Source organism: Fistularia commersonii, chromosome 30 (genome assembly GCF_037954325.1).
Source record: "Fistularia commersonii isolate RoL2024-O1a breed Wild chromosome 30, RoL_Fcom_v1.0, whole genome shotgun sequence".
Lineage (NCBI taxonomy): Eukaryota > Metazoa > Chordata > Actinopteri > Syngnathiformes > Fistulariidae > Fistularia > Fistularia commersonii.
This window is the reverse complement of record NC_141313.1, coordinates 7,543,585-7,566,306: the sequence shown is the minus strand read 5'-3', so window position 1 is coordinate 7,566,306 and position 22,722 is coordinate 7,543,585. Positions and strand designations below refer to the sequence as shown.

The 22,722-nt window shown below is 49.0% G+C and overlaps 1 protein-coding gene across 1 annotated transcript; it reads right to left on the bottom strand.

Annotated features, from left to right (window-relative positions):
* Nucleotides 1-1,811: 1,811 nt before the first annotated feature.
* On the bottom strand, nt 1,812-21,583 carry ahdc1 (AT hook, DNA binding motif, containing 1). Its single transcript, XM_086177946.1, has 6 exons — nt 21,026-21,583; nt 9,863-10,022; nt 8,321-9,627; nt 6,471-8,206; nt 4,335-6,090; nt 1,812-3,249 (listed from the first exon to the last, which is right to left on the bottom strand). Exons 3-5 carry the CDS (start codon nt 9,515-9,517, stop codon nt 4,341-4,343), a joined length of 4,683 nt encoding a protein of 1,560 aa, XP_086034072.1. The 5' UTR covers nt 9,518-9,627; nt 9,863-10,022; nt 21,026-21,583; the 3' UTR covers nt 1,812-3,249; nt 4,335-4,340.
* Between the last annotated feature and the right edge of the window lie 1,139 nt (nt 21,584-22,722).

Here is a 22,722-nt window from a genome sequence, read left to right as displayed (position 1 = left end):
AGTCTCTGTTGTTGCTCTGACATAAGGTGGTCTTGACAATTTCGCTGCAAAGGTTAGGATTTGTTTTCCAGAAAAGTGAAATTAATTTTCTTAACATGATTGCAAATTGTTTAATTAAAACGTCTCTCGACTCAATTCACTTAAATTCTCGCAACATGTAGGTAATAATAATTACGGTGATGGTGAAAGTTGACTCTTTGCATCGCTTTCATTTTTTTCATAACAACAATGTGCTCAGTTTTGTTTTGGCGTTTTGCCTCTGCACCTCTCCTGGAAATACTTGAGAAAAAAAACTAACAGAAACAGTCATAATATCAGGATATTTTTCTTTTTTTTTTCATATGTAGAAAAAACATGGAAAAAAAAAATGATAAAATTACCCCGAAAATGACACAGACATCGGTATTGTCTCTATTATGAAGTTTATCTATGTCAACAAAAATTAAAGCAAAATCTAGAAGTCCAATTACTAAAAGTATACAATCAATACCTAATAAAGCTTGCTTCCTTTTGCTATGAACCAGACAAGCCATTATCGTATTCGAAATACTGCAATCATATAAAAAATGGTTGGCAAAAATTTGAGTTACTTGTAATTTGACATCATCATATCTGTATTTTGACTCAATTTTTCAGGATCTAGTGAACCACCCTGAGGTTTTTTGGCCTGTAAATGGCAAACACTAAGCAAGTACTTTAAATTCAACCGGTGCACTCCTTGTTTTATTAAGGTCACGGATGGTGGCACGAGTTCAGTGCATGACCTAAAATTCTTAAATCATGCTCTTAATTAATGGGTATTGTATGAATCTACCAAATTTTGGACACCTATTGGATGAAACATACAGTAAATATTGCAGGGGGCGCCATTGCAGTATTTTACGTCCCCAGCGTGTATGAACCATGAAATTTTTTTTCAAAAAGCCCAAATGTGCGAAAATTTGAAAGGTTCTTAGACTCTCAAAAATTGTGAATGATTTGAGAGAAAAAGAATAACTCCTTCAGTTACAATAGAGCCTTTACATCTCTCGCTGCTCGAGCCCTAATTGTTGCCATTAAAGTTCATGAAACTGCGGTTCAGCTGGCTGTAATTTTGCACAGAGAGCGTATAAATTGGGGGCACTTATTTTGAAAAAGGAAATGTACAAAAAGAAAAAGTCTAAAAGAGCTGCACTCCCCCTCCCTTTTCTGCTGCGTAGTGCCAGTGGTGGTGTGTGTCCCCTTCCAACATACACTGGAATGTCAGGGCAAACACACGTCCTCCAGCCATGTCTTGAGTCTATTTAATCAGCCTGTTGACAAACTGTACACAATATGCAGCCGGTAAACTCCCCCATCTGCTTTCTTCTTCACTCTGTCTGTCTGTCTGGCACACATCGATATACACACAAGCTGCCGGTGCATAATATTAAAGCAAAGTTCCCTTGTACGAAACATGAAATCAAGGTTTTTGTTTTTTTTTATCAGTGCAGTGATGACACCGGTCTTTGCTTTAATACGTTTTCTAGTTTAGGTGCAGATTTTGTGCATTTTGTCTCAGTGGCTTTAATACCTCTCAGACTCTCCTCTGATTTCCTCAGTCTGGTTTCTCTTTTCCCTTCCAACACATCCCCCGTCCTCTCCCAACCCTCCGTTCCACTCCTCTCCCTCCCTGTCGAATTGTGTCCTTGACTGAACTCTGCTGTTCACAGTCCCAGACAGCCTGGGTAAAGCCCAATACTCACAGAGGCTCTAAAACACACACACGCACGCACACAATCGTGCTCACACCTCCCCTAATCTGTAAAAGAAGCAATATACTACAGACGAGATTACCAATGGCAAGAACAGAATGTATATTTAAATATTTTGCACCTTGGATACATACATGATATGTAACAGACAGATATACAATTTTTTCATCACAAAAACCACCAAACAACACAAGACCACAGAAAAAAGAAGGGAGAGAGTGAAAGAGAAAGTGAAACCCCGCCAAGACTTCCGTCTGGGGAGCCTCACTCCTTTGACCCCACATGTATCTGCACACGCACACACACACACACACACACACGCACAGGCACGCATAGGCATGCACATGCACGCACGCACACACACACACACACACACACACACACACACACACACTCACACACACACACACGCAAACACAGACTCACTCCCATATGCACACATACATACGTACAAATACATGCATTACTGCAGTCGAACAAGCATGTCCTCTTTCCCACAATTGCAAACAGGAAACAACAGTCTCTTTTTGGGGTCCTTGTGTGATTTCACTGTCTCTTGCCTCTTTCCCTTGAAGTTAAAACAGCAAAACACAGGATGTCGAGTCTCCATGCTGCAGTCCTCCACCCCCCCTCTGAGCAGAGAAACCATGGCTGAGGAGAGCGTGGTTGATGACGGACCTTCAGAGCGAAAGGGGGGCCCTTGGTTTTGGAGCTGAAGTCATATGTACAGATGCTGGTATTTTGAGAGCAGAAATTGGTTTCATCCACTTTTTCTTTCATGGGACACAACACAGGGAGGGAGCGCACAGAGAAGGACAGCTGCTGGGCTCGTGGTATTTCGAAGGTTGATTTGTGTTTAGTTGCGGTTCAGGTGAGGGCATAAGACAGAAATGCAGGGTTAATGAGTTGAGTGCAGTTGCTGGTTTAGCAGAGGAGGGGGGATAGCTGAGAAAGGACAGACGGAAGATAGATAGAGAGCGGGGAGAGAGAGAGAGAGGGAGAGAGAGAGAGGGAGAGAAGGGAGCAGTTTAGTCCATACTGCAGATGCACAGCACAGGACCAGTAAGGTTTGGTGAGTTGCAGACGTCTAGAAAAACAAAGTCCTCTATGTGTTACAACGGGGAGAAGGGGGATTGAGGCAATAGGTTGTTCTCTGTCTGTCTGTCTGGTCTGGTGTTCATCCATCAGCTCCTCATGGCCATCCCCTTGTCCCGGCTTAAGAGTTGAGATCAAGAATACACTTGTATGATTTCACATGTTCATGGTCAGGTCGTGGATGAATCTGCACATGCGTGTGTGTTTTGCGTGTGCGCGCGCATGTGCATGTGTGCGCATGCTTGAGTGTTATAAGTTGCAGTTGATCTTGATTGTCAATGCTGGAGAATTAAAGCTTTAGTGTCCAAAGCTGGCAGCTAAATTCTCACCCTTCATTTCGCAGTCTCTCACAAAGAAGTTTCCTTTACAAAAAAAAGAAAAAAAATGTTTGCAAATCTTTAAAAGCTTGGATTTAATGCACCTGGAAAAGAAAAGTAGGGGGAGAGGGTGAGGGAGGGAGAGAGAGAGAGAGAGAAAGTGAGAAATGAAGAGAGATGGAGAAATGAATTTTTGACAAAATGAAGACATGGAGGCTGTTATTTCTGTTAGGTATCTACAAACATGGACCGGGTGAATCTAACAAGAGCAGTTAATCAAATGTTTTTTATGTGGAATTTCATTATATCAGTGCGATAAGGATTTATCAGTGTGAAGCAATTTTCATCATCAATTTCCATGTTTTTAATTGAAATGTTTTTCTATTTGATTTTTATCTGATTCGGTCACTATTGAAATAGACGTCCCCTGATAAACAGCCCGCCACTTTGTTTCCTTATTTGTTTGTTTGTTTTTCTCGATTAATTACCCAATTAAATAATAAACCATTGTCTCCATAGGTCGGATAATGCTCTCTGTCCTGTGGTCCATTAAGTGCACTAATCCTCAGCAATCAAACCCTCCCCTGGATTGTTTGCTTTGGGCTGGGCAATTTGTCAATTACAGGGACAACAATTAAATCACTGCTTCTCTACTTTTAAATTAATGGCAAAGTATTTTGATAATTGATTCATCGGTTAGTTGTTTTTTGTGTTTTTTTTTATGGAAACAAAAGTCAAACTTCCCTTATGGTGCGTTTTGATTATTTTCTGGTGTCCTAGCCTGACGAGATCGCAAAGTTTAATATGTTTTGTTTTTTGTCATTTGAATAAATAAATGATTCCGAGTTCTCTGACATTCGACGGAACACTTGATAAATCGAGAAAATAATGATTGGATTAATCAGTAATGCGCAGACTACTTAGTTGCAGCGTCTGTATATTGTCAAATTTTGATATTGCATCATCAATATCTTTGTCACAAAGTGATTTCTGAAATTTCCAATTACGCAGGACCGATGTTAAAAACGTCAACTGGAAATCTTGCATTCGACACATTAGAAAATATTGTGATATAATTCAGCGAGGACTTATCATGACAGTAATCCGGCCTTGCCGCTTCAGAATTTGTCACGGAGATCTCTGATTTCAAGATGCGCTTATAGTTCGTGCAAAAGTTCAACTGACTCACCTGCTGTTACAGGCTGGTTACGCTGAAGCTGTCATCATTGGCTGGGTCCAGGAGCTGGCACAGCACCCCACCTCCCTGAGCCGCCTGGGAGGGATAGCGTGGACCCATTCCTTGGCAGGAAACGTGGGACATGGAGTAGCTGCTAGAGTCCTCCTGGTGCGGTGAGGAGTCCAGGGGAGGTTTGGGGTACGGGGAATGAGGCAGAGGGCCCTGGAGCTGGCCTGTGCTTACGTTGTGGGGAGTCAGATCTTGTTTGTGGGCGGTTACAGCGGCTGGAGGGCTACTTTCCTCGTAAAGCAAAGGTGTCGAGTGGGTGCGGAGGCTGGGACTCGGGGTGGAGTGCGTATGGGAGGGGAGGTGAGTATTGGGGTTGGTGTGTGCACCGTGATGTGGCTGATTGTTAGTGTGAGGGTTTGAGTGGGAGAGTGCGTTGCCCTGGAGGTGTGTGCTAGGATAGGATTTGGTATGTGAGCTCAGGTTTGCGTGCTGTTGCGTGTTGTGATGGTGTGTGTCGTGCGCAGTCGGGTTCATATGTGTGTTTGCGCTTGGACTCGTCAACGGATTTCCGTGTGTATTTGCATGAGGACTAGTGTGTGGGTTGCCATGTGTGTGCACGGTCGTGTTGGAGTGTGCGCTGTGTGAGTGCGGGCTAGGGCTGCCGCTGTGTGATGTTTGTCCATACCAGTAGGGGGAGCTGCAGTAGCTGGGGGAATCATACTGCGAGAACTGGGGGTCTTTAGGAGGGGGGCGATGAGAGGGACTCAAAGCGGAGCCACAGTGGGGTGTTACCCGTGGTAAGGGTGAGCAGGAGGGGGAGAAGGTCCTGGACGGAGCAAGGTGGTATGACTGGGGTGGAGGAGGGGTGGGCTTGGGAGGGTAAGGGGGGGATGAGACACTGGGTGAGAGAGAGGAGGAGGACTCCCCGGGGTATAGCGCTGGATATCGCTCCTCAGAGGAAGGTGTGGAGGGGTGCGCGGAGTAAGGGGAGGGGTACTCGCAGGGGTCCTGGAGGTAGGTGGAAGGCGCCGCAGGATTGGGAGTGGCCAGCGGAGAGAGGCTACTACTGTCTCCGCTGAAATAGTCCAGTCCCTCCTGGAACAGCCCAGACCCCTCCAGGCATCCGGCCGGCCCTCCGGCTCCCAATCCCGGTGTGGGGGCTGCCTTGCCCCTGCCTTTGACCCCTGATAGGCGCTCTCGCTGACAGGATGACAAACCCCCTCTGCCTCCTCTGGATCCTCTACCTCGTCCTCCACCCCCTCCCCGCTTAGGTCCAAGTGTGGGTGTTGGCGAGGGACTGGATGGGGAATCCGAGTGTAAACCGGAGCCCAATTCTTTCTCTGATTGTTGCTCTGTCCGTTTCCTGCGACCTCGGCCGGGCTTGTTGGTCCCTCCGCCTTGGAAGAGAACATTCTGACTCCAGTTATAGGACGGTGCTGAGGCACTCTCATGCCAGTCTATCATCAGCTTCTCCAAGCTGGACAGGCTCGACTGAGCCGCTTCTCCGCCAACAGGGGCCGCCTCGCTCTGTTTGTATATGGCACCCATGGAGGCAGGTCCGCTGCCAGCGGTTGCAGATCCTACATGTGAAGAGTCAGACGATGATTCAGATAGGCTTTCTGGGAAGGGCTGTCGCTTGGCCTTCTGGGGGGTGTAGTTCGAGATATCTAGGATGTCTTTCGACTCGTTCGAGCCGTATTCGCTGTAGCCGTGATACTGAGTCCCGAAGATGTCTGTTGACCAAGCGCCATAACCTTGTCTGGAAAATACAGAGACACAAATTATAAGACCAAAGGAATAAGGATTGGTTAATTTTTCAGTTTACCTTTCTGACAAATAAAAATGTAAGACCAGACTATTTTACCTCCATATGTTCTTTAAGCCAAAATCAAATATATCAGAGTAAGGTATCACTATGGCTCGTTGACTTTTACAACGATGCTTCGACCGATCTCTTTATTCATCACAATGAATACACGAAAAACGATCAATCGGCTAACAATTCTTCCATAGAATTAGATTTTGTGCAAAAATGCAGCTGAGAAATTAAAAAATATATGAATTAAGTAAGTGGGGTTTTTTTTTTTGTATTTTTCAACTATTTTTTGACATTTTTCCTTATTTTCAACAAATATTTACCTGTAGCTCCACTGATTGGCGTTATAGTGTTTGAAACCATCCGGGGAGGACGAAGAGCTGAAGGGGCTTCCTTTTGCCACGGACATGAACCCTCCCCCGGGTGACGTGGGTCCCGTTGACTCCCCGCGCCCCATCGATGACAGACCGGCTGCAGGATACCCACCATAGCCCCTCTTGCCCGCTACCTGGTAGCTAGAATAAGCCATCTGACCGACAGGCCCGGCCTTGCCGCTGCTGTGCCCGGCCCCGTATGAAAAGCTGCAGTCTGAAGATCTCTGCGGAGCCGTGCCAACTCCAGCGGGAGAAGAGGATGAGTAAGGAGAGGAGTAGGGGCCATAAGAGCCAGGATGTGGGGAGCTGGGAGAATGTGACAGAGATGGTGGGGTGGATTTGGGATATGTAGAAGTGGTGGGGGATGTTTGCGCCAGGCTACTATAGCTGTACGGGCGCCTGGCCGAGGAGCAGTGCGACTGACCCGAGCCGTCCCCTGTAGAACTGGCCCCATTGGTGCCCCACTTGGGGAAAGCAGGGGACCAGCTGTGACCGGCAGCTGGGCTGGATGGCTCATAACCAGGGTTGGACGAAGGCTTGCGAGGGTTCGATTGCGAGGAGATGTCCAGCAGGTCCGACGAGTCGTCAGAGTCCAGCAGTGATCGGAAATATCCGGCAAATAAGCCTTGTGAGTCCTCCCCAGCTGGGCCTCTGGCTCCCCCCGAGCTGCCGTAGGCGCCTCCGCAGGGGGAAAAGCCCCCCCTCGGAGATCCACAAAGCTGATACCCACCCAAACCTTTCTCCTTGTCCGTGCCCACTTCCTGCCCCCAGCCACCTGCCCCGTTCGGCCACTCCTGCCCCATGTATACCCCCTCCCCTTTGAACACGCCGTTTTTTCTTGTGCGTCTCTTTCTGATTATTTTTTCTCCCCCGGGCTCAGTTCCTACGACACCGCCGCCTCTACCGACACCACCTTTTCCCCTCTTTCTAGGTAATCCATGCTCAGACAGGGGGCTCAATTTCCTCTTCTTCCCAATGGATTCAAAGAAGTCACTGAACGTGCTTTTATTGCGCTCAATTCCCCCGATTCCTCCCGCTGCTCCTCCACCTCGTCCAAGGCCTCCCCCTCTCCCGCCTCTCGGGCGTCTAAACCCCGTGAGTCGATGGAGCAAGGTGGATATCCCGGGGTTTTCCAAGGGGGTGTGAAAGCTTTCGGGCTCACTGGGTGTCCAGCAGCGAGGGGGAGAGCTGCGTCCGGTGGCGGGCGGCTGCCGGTTTAAAAAAGCCAGTTTGGACAAAACATCCCCGTATTCTGTTTTTACGTCATTAGTATCATTAACATAGGACGGATATGGGGAGGGGAGTTTAGTCCGACGCCGCCTGCGGGGCTTCTTGAGCTGATCAACATTAGCGCCGGCATTCCCAACATTCCCAGCATTCCCAGCGTTCACCGTATTCGGGGGCTCTCCTGGTATGACCGGTAAAGCCTGTTTAGGGGGACGTCCGCGTCTGCGTTTGAGAATAACGGGCAATTCTCCGGGGGGGAACATCACCATAACGCTCTTTCCGTTGTTCTTCATCCGGAGAAGTGCCGTCGGCTCTCGAACCGCCTCCGAGCCTTCCACGCTTCCGTCGTTGCTTTTTTCTGTGCCGGTGATCGTCTCCAGGTTGGAAATCTTGTAGCTCTTCTGTCGGCGGCTGAGGCTGACGGGAATTCGGGCCACCTTCACAACAATCTTTCTCACCTGCACAGCAGAGGCCAACATAAGTGGAAAAAAAAAAAAGAAATGGCCTGAACATGTGAAGGGTATGTTGTGTCACTTTATCTGTCCGGTTATACAAAACTTAAATGAACTCACCCCGACGTAGCGTCCACGCCTCCGGCCGTTCGGAGGCAACACCTCCACCTCCGCCATGGGTTCCTCCTTCTTCACACTCAACCGCGGTACGGTGATGGTGGATGTGTGTGCAAAGGGGAGATGAGGAGCACCGCACGGGGGGGCACTCTGGAGCGCCTGACGTTGCCTCATGACACTTTTAGGACCTGCTCTCTGTACGGACTTTGGCGCGGGCCTTGATCTAGATTTGGGTCCGGGTCTGTGTCCGAGTCTAGGGCCGGGTTTAGGCATAGTTTTAGGCACCAGCTTGGGTACAGTTAGAGCAAGACCGATGTCTGAAGGGCAGGGAGCTGCAGGGACAACAGCTTCCACAGACAAAGGCTCCTCTTTCACAACCACCGGCACCTCCTCCTCCTTAACCCTCCAGATCTTGTCCTCGACTGCCCCATCCTCCTCCTCCCCTCGCTCCCTCCCCGCTCTCTTGTCTCCATCATCTGTGCTCCGACGGAGGCGGGAGGATTTGCGCAAGTGACAGGGGAAGCGAGGTCGTCCGGAGCTGCGGAGGGCATACTTTTTCTCCGCCTCGATGGGAAGAGGAGAGGAGCTTGCGTTCGGGTTTTGATTGATGGGATCCGGGTAAAAGTTTGATGGTAGGTCGAGTCCCGCAGTCAGGACCGGTACGGCCAGCTGCTTGGTGGTAGCCGGATGATTGCCGAGAGCTAAGGAGAGCGGCTGAGGTGACGATGCGGATATGGCCTCTGACATGAGAGTTCTGGGCAGTTCAGTTCCTACAGAACCCGTATGTGCGTTGACATCCTCGTGTCCACTACTGTCCATATTTGTGTGCGATACGCCTTGCCCGTGCACGTCCGGCTCTATGTGCGTCTGCATGCTTCGGAGCGTCTCTGCGAATGTCTCAGCGGCGGCGTGCGTCTCCGTCTGCCTCGGTTGGTAGGTGCCGTGCCCCAGCCTCCTCTGCAGATGGAGACCGTTGGCCAGTGCGGAGACAGAGTGGGGGGAGAAGTGATTGGAGATCACCGCTGTCCGTTCATCGCTAGAGTGAGCCTGGGACCCATCCTGGAGCCCAAGCTCCCTGGTCCAGAGCTCGGCCCCTTCCAGCCCCTCCAGCTCACCAGCGCACCCTTCTTCCTCTATCCCGCTGCAGCCCACTGGAGTCCCAGTTTGGCCTGAATGTATGTGATCTGATAAGCCACTCATTCAGTGGTCTGGCTCATGCTGGGAAGGCAGAAAGGGCTAATATTTGCTGTATGTAAAAACACTGCTTCTTCTTCTTTGTTCTCCACTGCAGCTTTCGAAGATTCGAGCACCTAAGGATGCAAAGAACAAGTAATCATAATAGCGCGTCTCGTTCGCGGGGAAGATAGCCCGTCTTCATTTACCCCTCCCGAATATGTTTGTAGGGTGTTAAATATACTGTATACGGGAAAATTGACAGCATCTGTATCGCACTCCATTCTATTGACTGCGCCGCCCACACAGCAGCATTACAATTAGGTTTCATTTACCATTCATACCCTGCTCAGCTCAACTGGTTGCTCTTACCAAATAGTTGCGCTGATTCTGATTTTGATTCTGAGTTGAGCCTCACTCTGTCTGCCTGACTGGCTCTGTTCTGCAGGGGATCATTGGGTCATCAATACTGCAGTGGGGAGCTCACAGACTTCTCTTCCCCCTCTCTGCTTCTGTCTTTCGCCCATGGTCGCTACAGTGAGAGAAAGAGAAGGAGTGAACGACAGATAGGTAGAGAAGGGGACAGAGACGCGAAGAAGAGGGGAACGGGTGGGAAAAAAAGAGAGAGGTGGAGGAGGGTGGAGCAGAAACAAAGAGAATAAAAGATGAGTACACAGTGTCACAGCGTGCTAGACTAGACTAGACTGGACTAGAATTAGTATTTTGGCGAGGGCTGCACCACCTCAACTGTTTGGTAAGATTTTTAACAATGTTTTTTCCTTCACAATTCACATCTTGTCCCAACGTTGCACGTACACGGGTAAGTACCACTATAGGACGACCAGGCTCACGACATGGCTACGTATGGGATGATGACATCCGTGCCTTTCACTCCATGCGAGTTACCGTCTCGTGAAATTTAACGAAAGGTTGAAAAAAACAACCGCCGAGGTTTAATGTTGAACATGCGCACGCACGCACGCGAGCACGCGCTACATTTTGCTCAAACCATTCAAATGCATTACAAAGCACTAGACCTGGAGGTTGCATGTGAATGAGTATGTGTGAATAATTACAGCCACCAGGGGGAAGCAGAGAGGTGATGAGTAGTGAGGTGTTAAGAGGATGGAGACATGAAGGTGACAGAAACACAGGAGCAGTGGGGGGATTATAGACATAAGAGAGGAGAAATAAGAGTAGAGTCACGCAAAACAGATACATGTCTGGTGAATCTAGCTCTCGTGCGCCTCGGACTTACACGTGACTGCGAGCTCGCGCACACTCAAATAAAAACACAAGCACAACTGGCTCTGAAATACCACACTCTCCGCATACAACACAACCCTGTCTATCGTCTGCCTCCCTCGCCAACATATGGCTCTGATTAGGAGTTAGGCAGAAGGAGAGAGTGAGAGAGTGAGAAAGGGAGAGAGAGAAGGAGGGAGAGACGGAGAGGGAAGGTGGCGAAAGGCTTGTGCAAGTAAGGCAGGAGTTGAGAAAGTTAGACAGAAAGGGCAAAGGACAGGAAGTACAGGGAGGTGAGAGATGTGATTGAGACAGTGAATGGATGCTAAGTGGAAAGAGAGGGAAAGAGCTGGAGATGGATTTGAAACAGTCACGGGGAGGGAGAAAAAGTTGAAGGAGGGAGAAAGAGAGGAGGAGTAGGAGAGTTTACTGTTGCAGATTTGCACAGTTTCAATGTTGTGTTTCTCTGAGGAATGACACAACTGGGACAGACAAACACGGAGACGAACACACACCCACTACACTTAGTTTTTTACCTCTTTGCCCAATGTTGTCTCTCTCTCTCTCTCTCCCACTCCCAATCTCACTTTTTCTCACGTCTAATTAACTGCATTCATTAATTAAGCATCCGGCTGACCAGTGTGTGTGTGTGTGCGCGTGTGTGTGTGTGTCCGTGTGTGTGTGTGTGTGTGTGTGTGCAAGGAAGACAAACACATGCTTTAATTAAACATTGCCACATGTGTGCTTATACATTCATGCACGCACACTGTCCCTCGCAGACACACACATACGCACAGGCACAACAGAGTGACACATACCAACACACATGCAAATATGCCCCTACAGCTTCATCCTCCCACACACTCACACATTGATTTGCACATAAAGACAAACATATTACACGTATACACACAGACACGTACGGTCCTGCACAATCGCATACAAAAAAACAAAGACACACATGCAAATATCCCTCTACTGTGCTCTGTGGGGGGCATTCTGACAGCGCTTAGATGCCAGCCAATCAAATGCTCCCACTATGATTCATTGTTTAAGCAAACACTCTTGGCATCCATCAGCCACTGTTCCAATATATTCATCATCATATGTAGCAAATGCGTTTTGGTGCATTTTCCTGTGAATGGCTGCGTTGCGTTGAAGCGGTCTGGTGTTATTGTCTCAGTGAAAACAACTGATGGTTTGCGCTTCTCTCGCGTCGGGATCTGTTGAATCTGTGGTTTTAGAAATTCTAATCATGCACATAAAGGTTTCCAGCGCCACTGTTTGCTTACAGGAAAGGCAACAACAACACACAGTGCCACACAGTGTTTGAGTGCGAATGCCAGTGTGAAATCAGGGACAAGAACCTGTCATTTTCCAGTTTGGGCAGTTGCCCTGTTGTGCATAGTCTGATAGAAACCCTCATTCTGTGCATGGTAGCTGCACAGCATATCTGCTCTCTTCTCATCTATCTCACTGCCACAAAGGCTTGCAGACTCACAGGCCTGCCAGCAGCAAACCTCAATGAGGAACTAGACCCTGCACGCGTGTGTGTGTGTGTGTGTGTGTGTGTGTGTGTGTGTGTGTGTGTGTGTGTGTGTGTGTGTGTGTGAGTGAGTGAGTGTAAATGTGTTTGTGCGCGCACACGTGTGTGTCTGTGTGTGTGTGTGTCTGTGTGTGTGTCTATGGGCGTGCGCGTGTAACAGTGTGTCTTCCTGGGCGTGTTTGTAAAAGCACTCACTGAGCTCTAACGGGTGTGCAGTTGTTGCTAAGAGACAGGCAGCAGCACTGAAACAGCATGGGGAGGTGTAGAGGTGGGGGGGCACGGAGGGGAGAGGGAGAGAGTGGTAGTGAGGGGGGAGCTCCACAGAGAGGTTTAGACAGATAAGAAGAAGGGGGAATAAAACAGAGACGGGGTGAGAGAGCGAGATGGGGAAAGTGTATGTGAGGCCAGGAGTGAAAGAGAGGTGGGGAGGGGGAAGTGGGTCAGGGGGTCCGCAGAGACCGAGTGACACCGTGCACAAACTCAGCTCCCATCACCCTCTCACTTCTCCAACCCTCCTCAACCCCACTAGAACCTCAACCTGCGACTCCGGCCTCCTCCACGGGAAAAAGGTGGACTGCAAATAATGACAACCGACAACTTGCATGACTTGATGATCAACTTGTCCTCATTGAGATGCCTGTGTGTGTGTGTGTGTGTGAGCGTGGAATGACAGCTCAGTTCAAACAAAACATTTACCATGAATCTGCAGCCTGTGTGGCAAGTAAAGTTACTGTGAATATTTAAAAATGAATCTTGTCATTATTTTTACGCCTTTATTTCAGATTTGATCACGGAGATGACAGAAAACCCAGGGGACAAATAGGCCAACGACGGTAAAGGTCTCTGGCCGGATGCCCGTTATTACTTAAAATGAATTCCTAATAGATGCTTATAAACTCTTTGGCAAATCATTTATTACACACACCCTGCAAGAAACTCTCCCTTGGAGAAAAATATATTGCTAACTTTATATTGACTCTCTCGAGTGCGGCCTTGGAAGGTAGTCCTAACTTTCACTTCATTTCATTATCACTAAATTATTTGTTTTTGCACTGATGCCGTCACCGCGACGGGGATAAAGGCTGGTTAAATAATTTATCCATTGATTTTTTTTCAGCCGTATTGATCGTCGGCTGACGCGTCAACTTTCTGCTTTACATCGGCTCTCATCTGTAGCCGTAGACTCCATTTGCAACGGGACAGCACACCCATGGCGAGGTTACGGCCTGTTTACTTGTTTATTTTATTACGGGAAAAAAAAAAAAGAAAACCTCTGCACCGGCTGTATCAATTATTTAAATTAAATAGGAAGCATTAGGGGACAACTTAAAGAACCAGAACCCAATGACTCAGCACAGATCAGGGGAAAAAAAAAAATATCAGGACATCCCTAGTTATCAAGATTATTGATGTTGTCTTAACATTTAAATATTAATTCCATGCACTCCATGTAGGGGAGCTGAGTTCGGGCATCCACTTCTCAAACTTCTGCACACACACACGCGCTCACACACACGCTTCTTTCATCGCTGAGAAACATCCAACATCAATTGAAACGTCTGCACTTTTACCGAAAACCTTTTCACTGTCCAGACAGACCTGAAACAAATGAATCAAAATCCAGCTTGGAGTACGTGAATGTTTTGTCCTCTGTGCACAAGTCCTTTTTTGATGCACAAAAACCCACACAGATGAAACAACATTATTTTTTTTTCCGACTTTTATGCCAACAGAGCTTATTGAATTCGGGTTGGAACACCTCTCAGTTCTACGACACCACAAATTACAACCTCCCAAAAAAACACCATTTAAATAAATCAACACCTCTTTCAAACAGACGCAATAAAATCAAAATTATAATCCACTTGAAATTTACTGCAAGACTTACTGAGCCCACCAACACGCTGACAAGCGAGAGCGTCATTTTGCACTTTCCTCATGCTGAGCGTCTCATGGCAACGTGGAAGAGCCTTCAGGTGATGTGAGCAGAACCTCAAGGAAACTCAGTCGGCGTCTTGAACTCTCTCTTCCCGCAGTGTTTACTTTATACTCAACTGAATTTTGATTAAAATAAACGAAATTGTTTGGCGATGGGTCAATAGATCAATCAAACTTTATTCATCCGGCGCCTTTTAGATGAGTAAAATGGCAATTCAAGGTTCATTTATGAGGGGAACGCCAGATGGTGAAAACACAGAGATAAATCCTGAAAGGTTGTTTAAAAAAATATAAATATAAGATATGAATCCTGAAACCAGAAATAATTAATAGAAAACAATGGAAAAGAAAATGTGATGAAATTAAGTTATACTTCAAAATCATAACTATCAACAGTGAGAAGCTGTTAAATCAAACAATAAGAATAAATATACATTTGAAAAAGAAAGCAAAATAATAGAATATAAAACACATGTCAACGTCGCCATAAATTATGTTCTGTCGATATCGGGCTTTTCAAATGACGTCTGACTTTTGATACGGCCGAGTCGGAGTGTTAGGTGTTACAGGAGCACTGTCTTTACCTCACTGAGGAAGAATCATGAATTTGCATCTCTACGTCAGTCCAACAAACGCTCCCACCGTTCCTCCACCCATCCTCCCTCGTGCTGACCTCTCCTCTCCTCACCCACTCACATCCCACCCATCCTGTTACCTCCCCCGGCTCCCCCACCCCCAAAACCCACCACCACCACCACCACCACCTCCCCAGCTGCAGGAAATTCCTAATGATCTTCATCATGAGTGTGCACGCCGCATCTCCTGCCAAGACAGCGCATGTGTATGCACGTACACAACAGACACAAAGCCCCGACTCACAAACCATATGTGCGGGGAAACAAAAAGGCAGACACACACACACACACACACACACACCACGACAGAAAGACAGTCAGACAAGAGGATAACGTAAACACACTTCACACAGAGCAGATACAGTCGTGGCTCGGCCAAGGATGCTCACAGGGGACGGGAGAAGTAGCTAGAAACAGCAGACAACACAAACCAGGAGCCCCCGCCCCCATCTGACTGTCTCACTATCCAACTGTTTCCCTGTCCCACTGCCTTAATGTCTTACTGTCTCACTACCGGCGCCGACTGTCTCGCTGCTCTACTATACGACCGTCTCCCCGCCTCACTATCCGACCGCTTCAACGTTTACTGACTCACCGGTCGATCTGCCTGTCCATGTCACTGTGTGACCATCTCACAGCTTTACTACTCTGTATCTGGCTGTGACTGTCCATCCCTGGGACATGATATCCGACTGTCCCAGTGCCCGACTGTCTCTCTGTCTGATCTGACTGACTGACTGACCGTCTCCCTAACCAACTGTCGCTCAATGCAGCCGCCTGACTGCCTGACCGTCTCCCTGACAAACTGTCTGAGTCTGTGGTCCGCTCTAAATATCCCACTGTGTCACTGGTTCACTGTCTCACTGTCCGTCTGGCTGTTTCTGCAGGAACCTATGGAACATGCTGGTGTTATTTTAGGATGAGGGTGCCTGTATTACCCCCTTCCTCTTCCTCCTCCGCCCTCCTCACTTCACTTTCTCACTGCTCCCTCTCTCATCTCTCTTGTGCCCCCCCACCACCCTACCCCCACCCCCACCCCCACCTCCACCTCCCCCACTCCCTACTCCCTCTCCCCAACCCCCCTCCCTCCTCTTCAACTCAGCCTGACACTGTTTTCTCTCCCTCTACCTCCCTCTCTCTCTCTCTCTCTCTCTCTCTCTCTCCTGCAGGCAGTTTCCTGGCGCTGCTGATGGCCGCCCCTCAGTTGGGTCATGTGACTAGCCGCGCCAGCTGGGAACAGCTACGAGTGTGCACATGTGCGCACACGCAAAAACACAAACAAGAACACGCAGGGAGATGTCTGGAAATGCAGGCTGCTGCAGGAGCACGAAGCTGAAGGTGCAAAGACAGAGGCTTACAGTTCAGGCACGTGCACGCACACATGCACGCATGCACTCAGTGTGATCACACTGGCAGGAACACAAACCACACATACCGACACACATGCACACAGTCACGCGTATCTACCTCACACACAGAGAACACACAAACCAGATGCTTGGACACACACTCGGTCCTTGAGGCCAGTGTTTTGGAGAGGGGCCTCTGTGCTGCGGCCCTGACTTCCTGACTCCTCTTCCTCCCTCCACACTCCTTCTCCACAGTTGCCGTGGGAGACGCTGCTGCAGCGCCCGTTGCCAAGGAGAAGGCTGCTGGCTGTTTGAACAACAATGGCCGCCTTGTGAACATTCCAACTGTAGGTACTGACACCTCATCAGCCACAGCCACAGCCTCACACACACACACACGCACGGACGCACACACACGCATACACACACACACACACACACTAACACACACAGCACTCAAAGAGTCACACACGCTGCTAACAATGCCACACACACACTGTATGTCTCCGGTTCTTGGCCTCAAGCCTGAGCCAAGGTAACACACTGGGGAGGCACACAAACACACACATCTGAGCACGCTCTAAGAAATTATGACTTCTGCTGAGAGGATAAGAAACCCTTCCATCCCTCTCCATCTACCTGCATCACTCCATCTCTCTCTCTCTCTCTTTCTCCCTTTCTCTCTCACGCACTCACACACACACACACACACACTAAGTGCGCAGTGCATTCATCCATCTTCCCCCTTCTCCCCGACAACTCTCTGTCTTTCCCTCTTATCTCTTCCTCTCTCCTCCCCCTCCACAGCCTCCTGCTCTCCTCACTGGCTCATCCCTGCCTCTCTCCCTCTGTCTCAGGATGTGTGTGTTCCCACTCTCACACACACAACACACTATCATCCTGGCGTGCACTGTTGGAGGACACACACACACACACACACACAGAGTCTCTCTTCCTCTCCTGGAAGGTAGCGAATCTTTTCCGTCCCTGGGGGGAGTGCACTTCCTCAGAGAAGGAGGGAAAATGGGGAAAGTAGAAAGGGAACTAGGAAGTAGGAGGGGGAGGAAGGGGAGACCTTTTAGTGCTCTGATTATGTGTTCATACTGATGGGACGACCGGTGGAACGTTGAGACGGTTGAAGCCAAATTAGGCAGAATGTGTGTGTGTGTGTGCTGTTGGTGAGGAGGAGAATCACTAACAAGTCTGTGCTTATCCTCTGACTCACTGTTTTTAACACACATACATGTAAAGCCACATTCACACACCTCTTGTGCAGAAATAACAAAAAAAAAAATTACATGGAAGTATGCTGATGTGGGATGCAGACGGAGGTGTGTGTGTGTGTGTGTTTGTGTATACGTCTGAATTTTGTGTGCGTGAGTGAGTGTGAGATGGCAAGTTGTGTGCCAGACACCCAGAGATGCCTTTGTGTGTGTGTGTGTGTGTGTGTGTGTGTGTGTGCGTCTGCATGTTTTCCCCATCTCTCGCTCGTCTTTAATAATTGAGCCGATTCTGTCCAGCTTGTTAGGGAGGTACACAGCAGCTTCACACTCCATCTCTCTCTCTCCTCCTCTCACACACTCCCTCTCGCCCTCCTCATGCCTCCATCCTACCGCTCTCCCTTTCATTTATCACTTGTGTTCCTCCCTGACCCCTCCGTCCTCTTTCTCTCATTCTCTCTTTCTCTCTCTCTGTCCCTTCCCCCAGCTCTCCTCTCCCCTCTTTCTTCTCAAATCCCCTCCTGTATGTTGACCTCTCATCATCCCCTCCCTCCTTCCCCTTCTCCTCCTCCTCCTCCTCCTCTTCTTCCTCTGTGTCCTCCATCATCCCTCTCCTCCCTCCCTCCCTCCCTCCATCCACCGGAGGTGAGAGGTCGAAGCTTCCTCTCCACTGTCAGACTCAAACCGGCTGCAACCAGCCCTGTGGGGGGGCGGGGGCGGGGTGAGAGGGAGACACGCAGGAAGTTAGCAAGGGTGGGTGTGAAGGGAAGGAGAAACGAAAAAAGGGAAGGAGTCGGGAAAAAAGCGACCGGGAGATGTCTTCTATTGAGTCAGACTCTTTGGCGTGAAGGAGCCGTTTTATGAATGTATCATGTGGGAGGTGACAGAATGGAGCATACAAACACTGCTTACACTAATGCTAAACGCTTGCTGTATGCGTGGGTGCATGCGTGTGTGTGTGTGTGTGTGTGTGTGTGTGTGTTTGGCTGCTTGCATGCGTGGGAGTTGAACCACATTACCTGCCTGTTGGTGAAATCTATTTCACCTCAGGTGAAAATTAGATTAATAGAAGTGTTTCACTCCAAGGACAAAGTAAAGTGGATGCTGATATTAAAATAGCGTTTGTATTGAAAGTTGTAAGATTCCTAAAATACAGTCTTTGTGAATATTAAAAACAAGAGAGGAGATGCGGTGGCCCGTAACATTGACGATTGCTGAGACAGAAGAACCGTCATTCGCGTTTCCGTGTTATAAGGTTGAGGTTTTCGACTCCAGATTCTCTTTTCCTGCGGCTCCAAATCAGAATCTCATGTATTGGGGGATTGACTTCCAAGTCCTGAATCCTTCACAATGCTGGCGTGAATCCCCCCTCTTTCCTGAATGGCTGTAATATATCTGTTGTGAAGCGCCGCTTTGCCAGAACCATCTTCATACGACTCCTACGAAACATCTGTAACCGAAAAAGAAAAGCTCTTTCTCTTATTTGACAAATCTCGCGAAACAGTTAGAGGCCAGAAACGTAGTTGGACGAAGACTCCCTGGACGACTGCGCGAAGCTAATCTCCGGATTGATATGCGTGTGTGATTACCGAGGCTTAGCGCAAACTTCACGTCACGATAAGATTGAAAAGTCTCACTGTCTTGCAATCGCGCCGGCGTTGAAGCGTCATTCGTCTCCTCTGTTCAACAGGTTGCCCCGTCATGAGTGGTAACTTCCACAGACAGAAGGTGGGTGATTTATACCTATATTTGTGTGTGTGTGTGTGTGTGTGTGTGTGCTCGCATACATTAAAATTTTAGTCCATTCTCCATCTCCATGACGACCTCCATATCAAGAGGACGTCTGACTACAGCAACCTCAGAGCCTGATAGGCAGAGAGAGAAAACAGGTGATTGGTGGAGCTGACGGCTGTCATATCAGCAGGGTATATCTTCGTGACACTGCAACACACACACACACACACACACACACACACACACACACCCACACACACACATGCACGCACGCACACTCGGTGGCGTCAACCCACACACCTGCAAACTGCAGCAAGGCTCAAACAAAAGGTACTTCCACTGTGCGCGCGCACAGCTGGAAACACACACTGTGCACACAGTGGCGTTGCGCACGAACACACACACCCACGTGCACGCACGCACACACACACACAAACGGAGCTTTGAGACGAGATGTGGTGTGTTAGGTGCGCTGACCCTGCCAATGAGGACAGGAGGAACATCAACGGAGCTACAAGGCCGTTGCTATGACAACTAGCCCCGTTCACACAGGTAGGAAGCACAATAGGCCTAAGCTGTTATATGTTCACACTCTCTCTGTGACACAGACACACACACACAAACACACAAGGACACACACTCAAGACAAGTCTGACAGACAGCGGCTGCGTGCCAAAGTGAGGCCATTCCCTTTTCATTCCAGCATTCAGAGGCTTGAAATTATTCACAATGTCCAAGTGGAGCCGCCAATAAGAGAACTCACTCCTCGAGCGTAGACTGAGAGACAGACTGTAGGAGTGTGAGACAGACACACACACACACACACACACACACACACACAGACAGACAGACAGAGCATCACTCTGCATACTAACTGCACCTGCACTAAAGCCTGTGCACGTCTCGGAGGGGCCCCTAAATAACAAACTGTCACTGGCCAGACACTGACATTGACATCTCTCTCCCCCTCTCATCTTCCCTCTCCATCTCTCTCTCCTTTCAGTTTCCTGTGCACTTTATCTTCCATTGTCGACCCTCCACCCCGACACCATCATCACCTCCTCCCTCCATCACCACCACCTCCCCACTGAACCACAGACAAGAGCTGATAATCACCACCCGTGAGTGTGGCGCGTCTCCAACCCCCTCCACCACCACCACCACCCCCACCCCGGCTGAACACTCGCACCGGCCACTGCGGGATGTGTCGCCTCCCCCGCCGCCGCTGCCGCCGCCGCCGCCGCCGCCGCTGCTGCCGCCGCTGCGTCCTGCAAACTAACCGGACAACTCGGAGGGGCGCCGCTCGACCGGAGACCCCACGCAGGACGACGCACGGCGGGACCCTCAACGCATCTGTCAGTCATCAGCTGCTGGCGCGCGGTCAAAACGCACTGAGACGAGACCCTGGCGTGAAAAAGTCCCACGGAGGGGTTGCGTGTGCGTGAGCGTGCGTGTGTACTCTTACGCCGCGTTCACTGTGATAATGAGGATGAGAGGAGAACATTGCCCAGAAACAAACGCTAGGGTTCACAGGGTTCAGAGCACGCACATTTCGTAGACTGTGTGTGCGCGCGCGTGTGTTTGTGTGTGTGTGTGTGTGTGTGCGTGGGGGGTGGCGCGCACGCGCGTGCACATCATCCTCACTGCACGCTGCATGCCCACAGAAAAGCCCAGATGATCCAGCGGCACGAGCGGTGCGCACGCAAAGCGCCCTCCGCTCACGGCGGCGAGCGGGGGGTTCACGGGAGGAAAGGGTGGGAGAAAAAGTGATGGCATCGAAAAAAAATAAAATCAAATAAAAGAGAGATGTTCGAGCGAGCGGGCGGTGAACATATTATGGGGTGTCGGGACGAGAGACGCGCACTTACCGAGGAAGAGAGCGTGTGTTGCGGGGCTGTCAGCGGCGGCGCGTCGCTCCTCTCCTCGCCCGGGTTGCCTTCACCGCTGCGGCCGTGGACGCGCGGCTTCCCCCGGTCATCTGGGCTCCGCGCGTCGGAGGGAGAAAGTCCTCCCGCATCAACGCGAACGCGGTCTCCTCCCGCAGCTTCCCGCGCCGCGGTGACTGCGAACCGTTCCTCCGGTTCGCATCAATATCTGCACCCGCAAAGATGAGAGAGCGAGAAGAGGAAGAAGAAGAAGAAGACGAAGAAGAAGAAGAAGAAAAAGAAGGAGAAGAAAAAGGGAGAGGGGAAAAAAAAAAAGCAGGAAAGGCGGAGAAATTTTGAAAACGTCGAGGACGCGGGTTTTTACGGTCTCCCGCTCGGCGGTGGTGCTGACATCACCGGTGTTCCGTGTCAGGCACGGGACTCCCCCGGAATGTGCGGGGCGATGAACAACCGTGCGCCCGCGCGTCTCTGCGATCCCAGCTCTGTGGCTCCGGTGCGCCCCGGTCTCCGCTGCCGCTTCTCAACGTGCCTCCGCGTACGGACGCATCCGGGCACCCGTCGCTGGCCCCGCGCTGCACCCGGGGAACTCTGGGAGTTGTAGTTTTTCTGAGAGCAGACTTGGAGGCGCTTGTGAACGACGAGGAAAGGGGTGATGATTTATGCCAACTTGGAGAACGTGATGAAAACGTGTGAGATTCCATGAAAACAATATTTTTTTAACGAATTAAGGAACAAAGTTGTTGACATGACGATAAGCGCAACCAGACATTTTAAAGTAATAGATTTTTTAAGAAAAAATAATTATTATATATGATATATATAAAAAAAAACATATCAGTTGTAGTAGTAGTAGAAGTAGTAGTATCATTATTATCAAAATCAATAACCGTCCATAATATCTCATGAAAAAGTACACATTCTTTCTTTTCTTGATCACTGACTTCCAAATATATTTTGTCGATTTGCCTTTTGGGTCGAGTCGGAAGAAAAAGTGCAGGAGTTACATAGCGAAATACATTTTTGGAAATAGGCGGAGGGGAAAAATACAGTGTTCAAACCAAAGGTATTCAGTCCTCGGTGGTGGAGTTTTGTCAGTGCAAAATGAAGCATACATATATTTAACTTATGGAAAAGTTTCTAGAGAGAGAGATTTTTAAACTCCGGAAACTTCTTGTTTCATTTGAGCGTTATACACGGATTTGGAACATGTCGTTAGAAGATGGACAAAAGAAATCTTCGAAAAAACAGTAATAATTAATGTTAATATCCGTAACAAGATTAAAAAAAAAATCAAACTATGCTAGTCATTGATCAAAGCGTGGCAAGAAAAGAATCACCAATTATGCACAAGCAGAAAATCCAGAACAAGACAGTTGAAAAAGAGAACATAGCAACATTTGTCATCGTTGAAATTACATTTTCTCAATTCAAATGAAGAGGAGAGCCACTTTCAAAAGCCCTCGGAAAGTTAAAGTTCAAGTTGTCATCATTTAGCTGAGGAAAAAACTGGATTATTAGCATCAGCATGATACCATGGCCGGGGGGAAGTTTTGGAGGCCCCCCCCAAGAGGTCAGAGGCTTCTGGGGACAGACCCGATCGACCTGCTGGTTGAGCTGCGTTTGCTGCATTCTTGAAAATCAGATCTTTTTTCCCTTTATCACTAATGATTTTCGCAAAT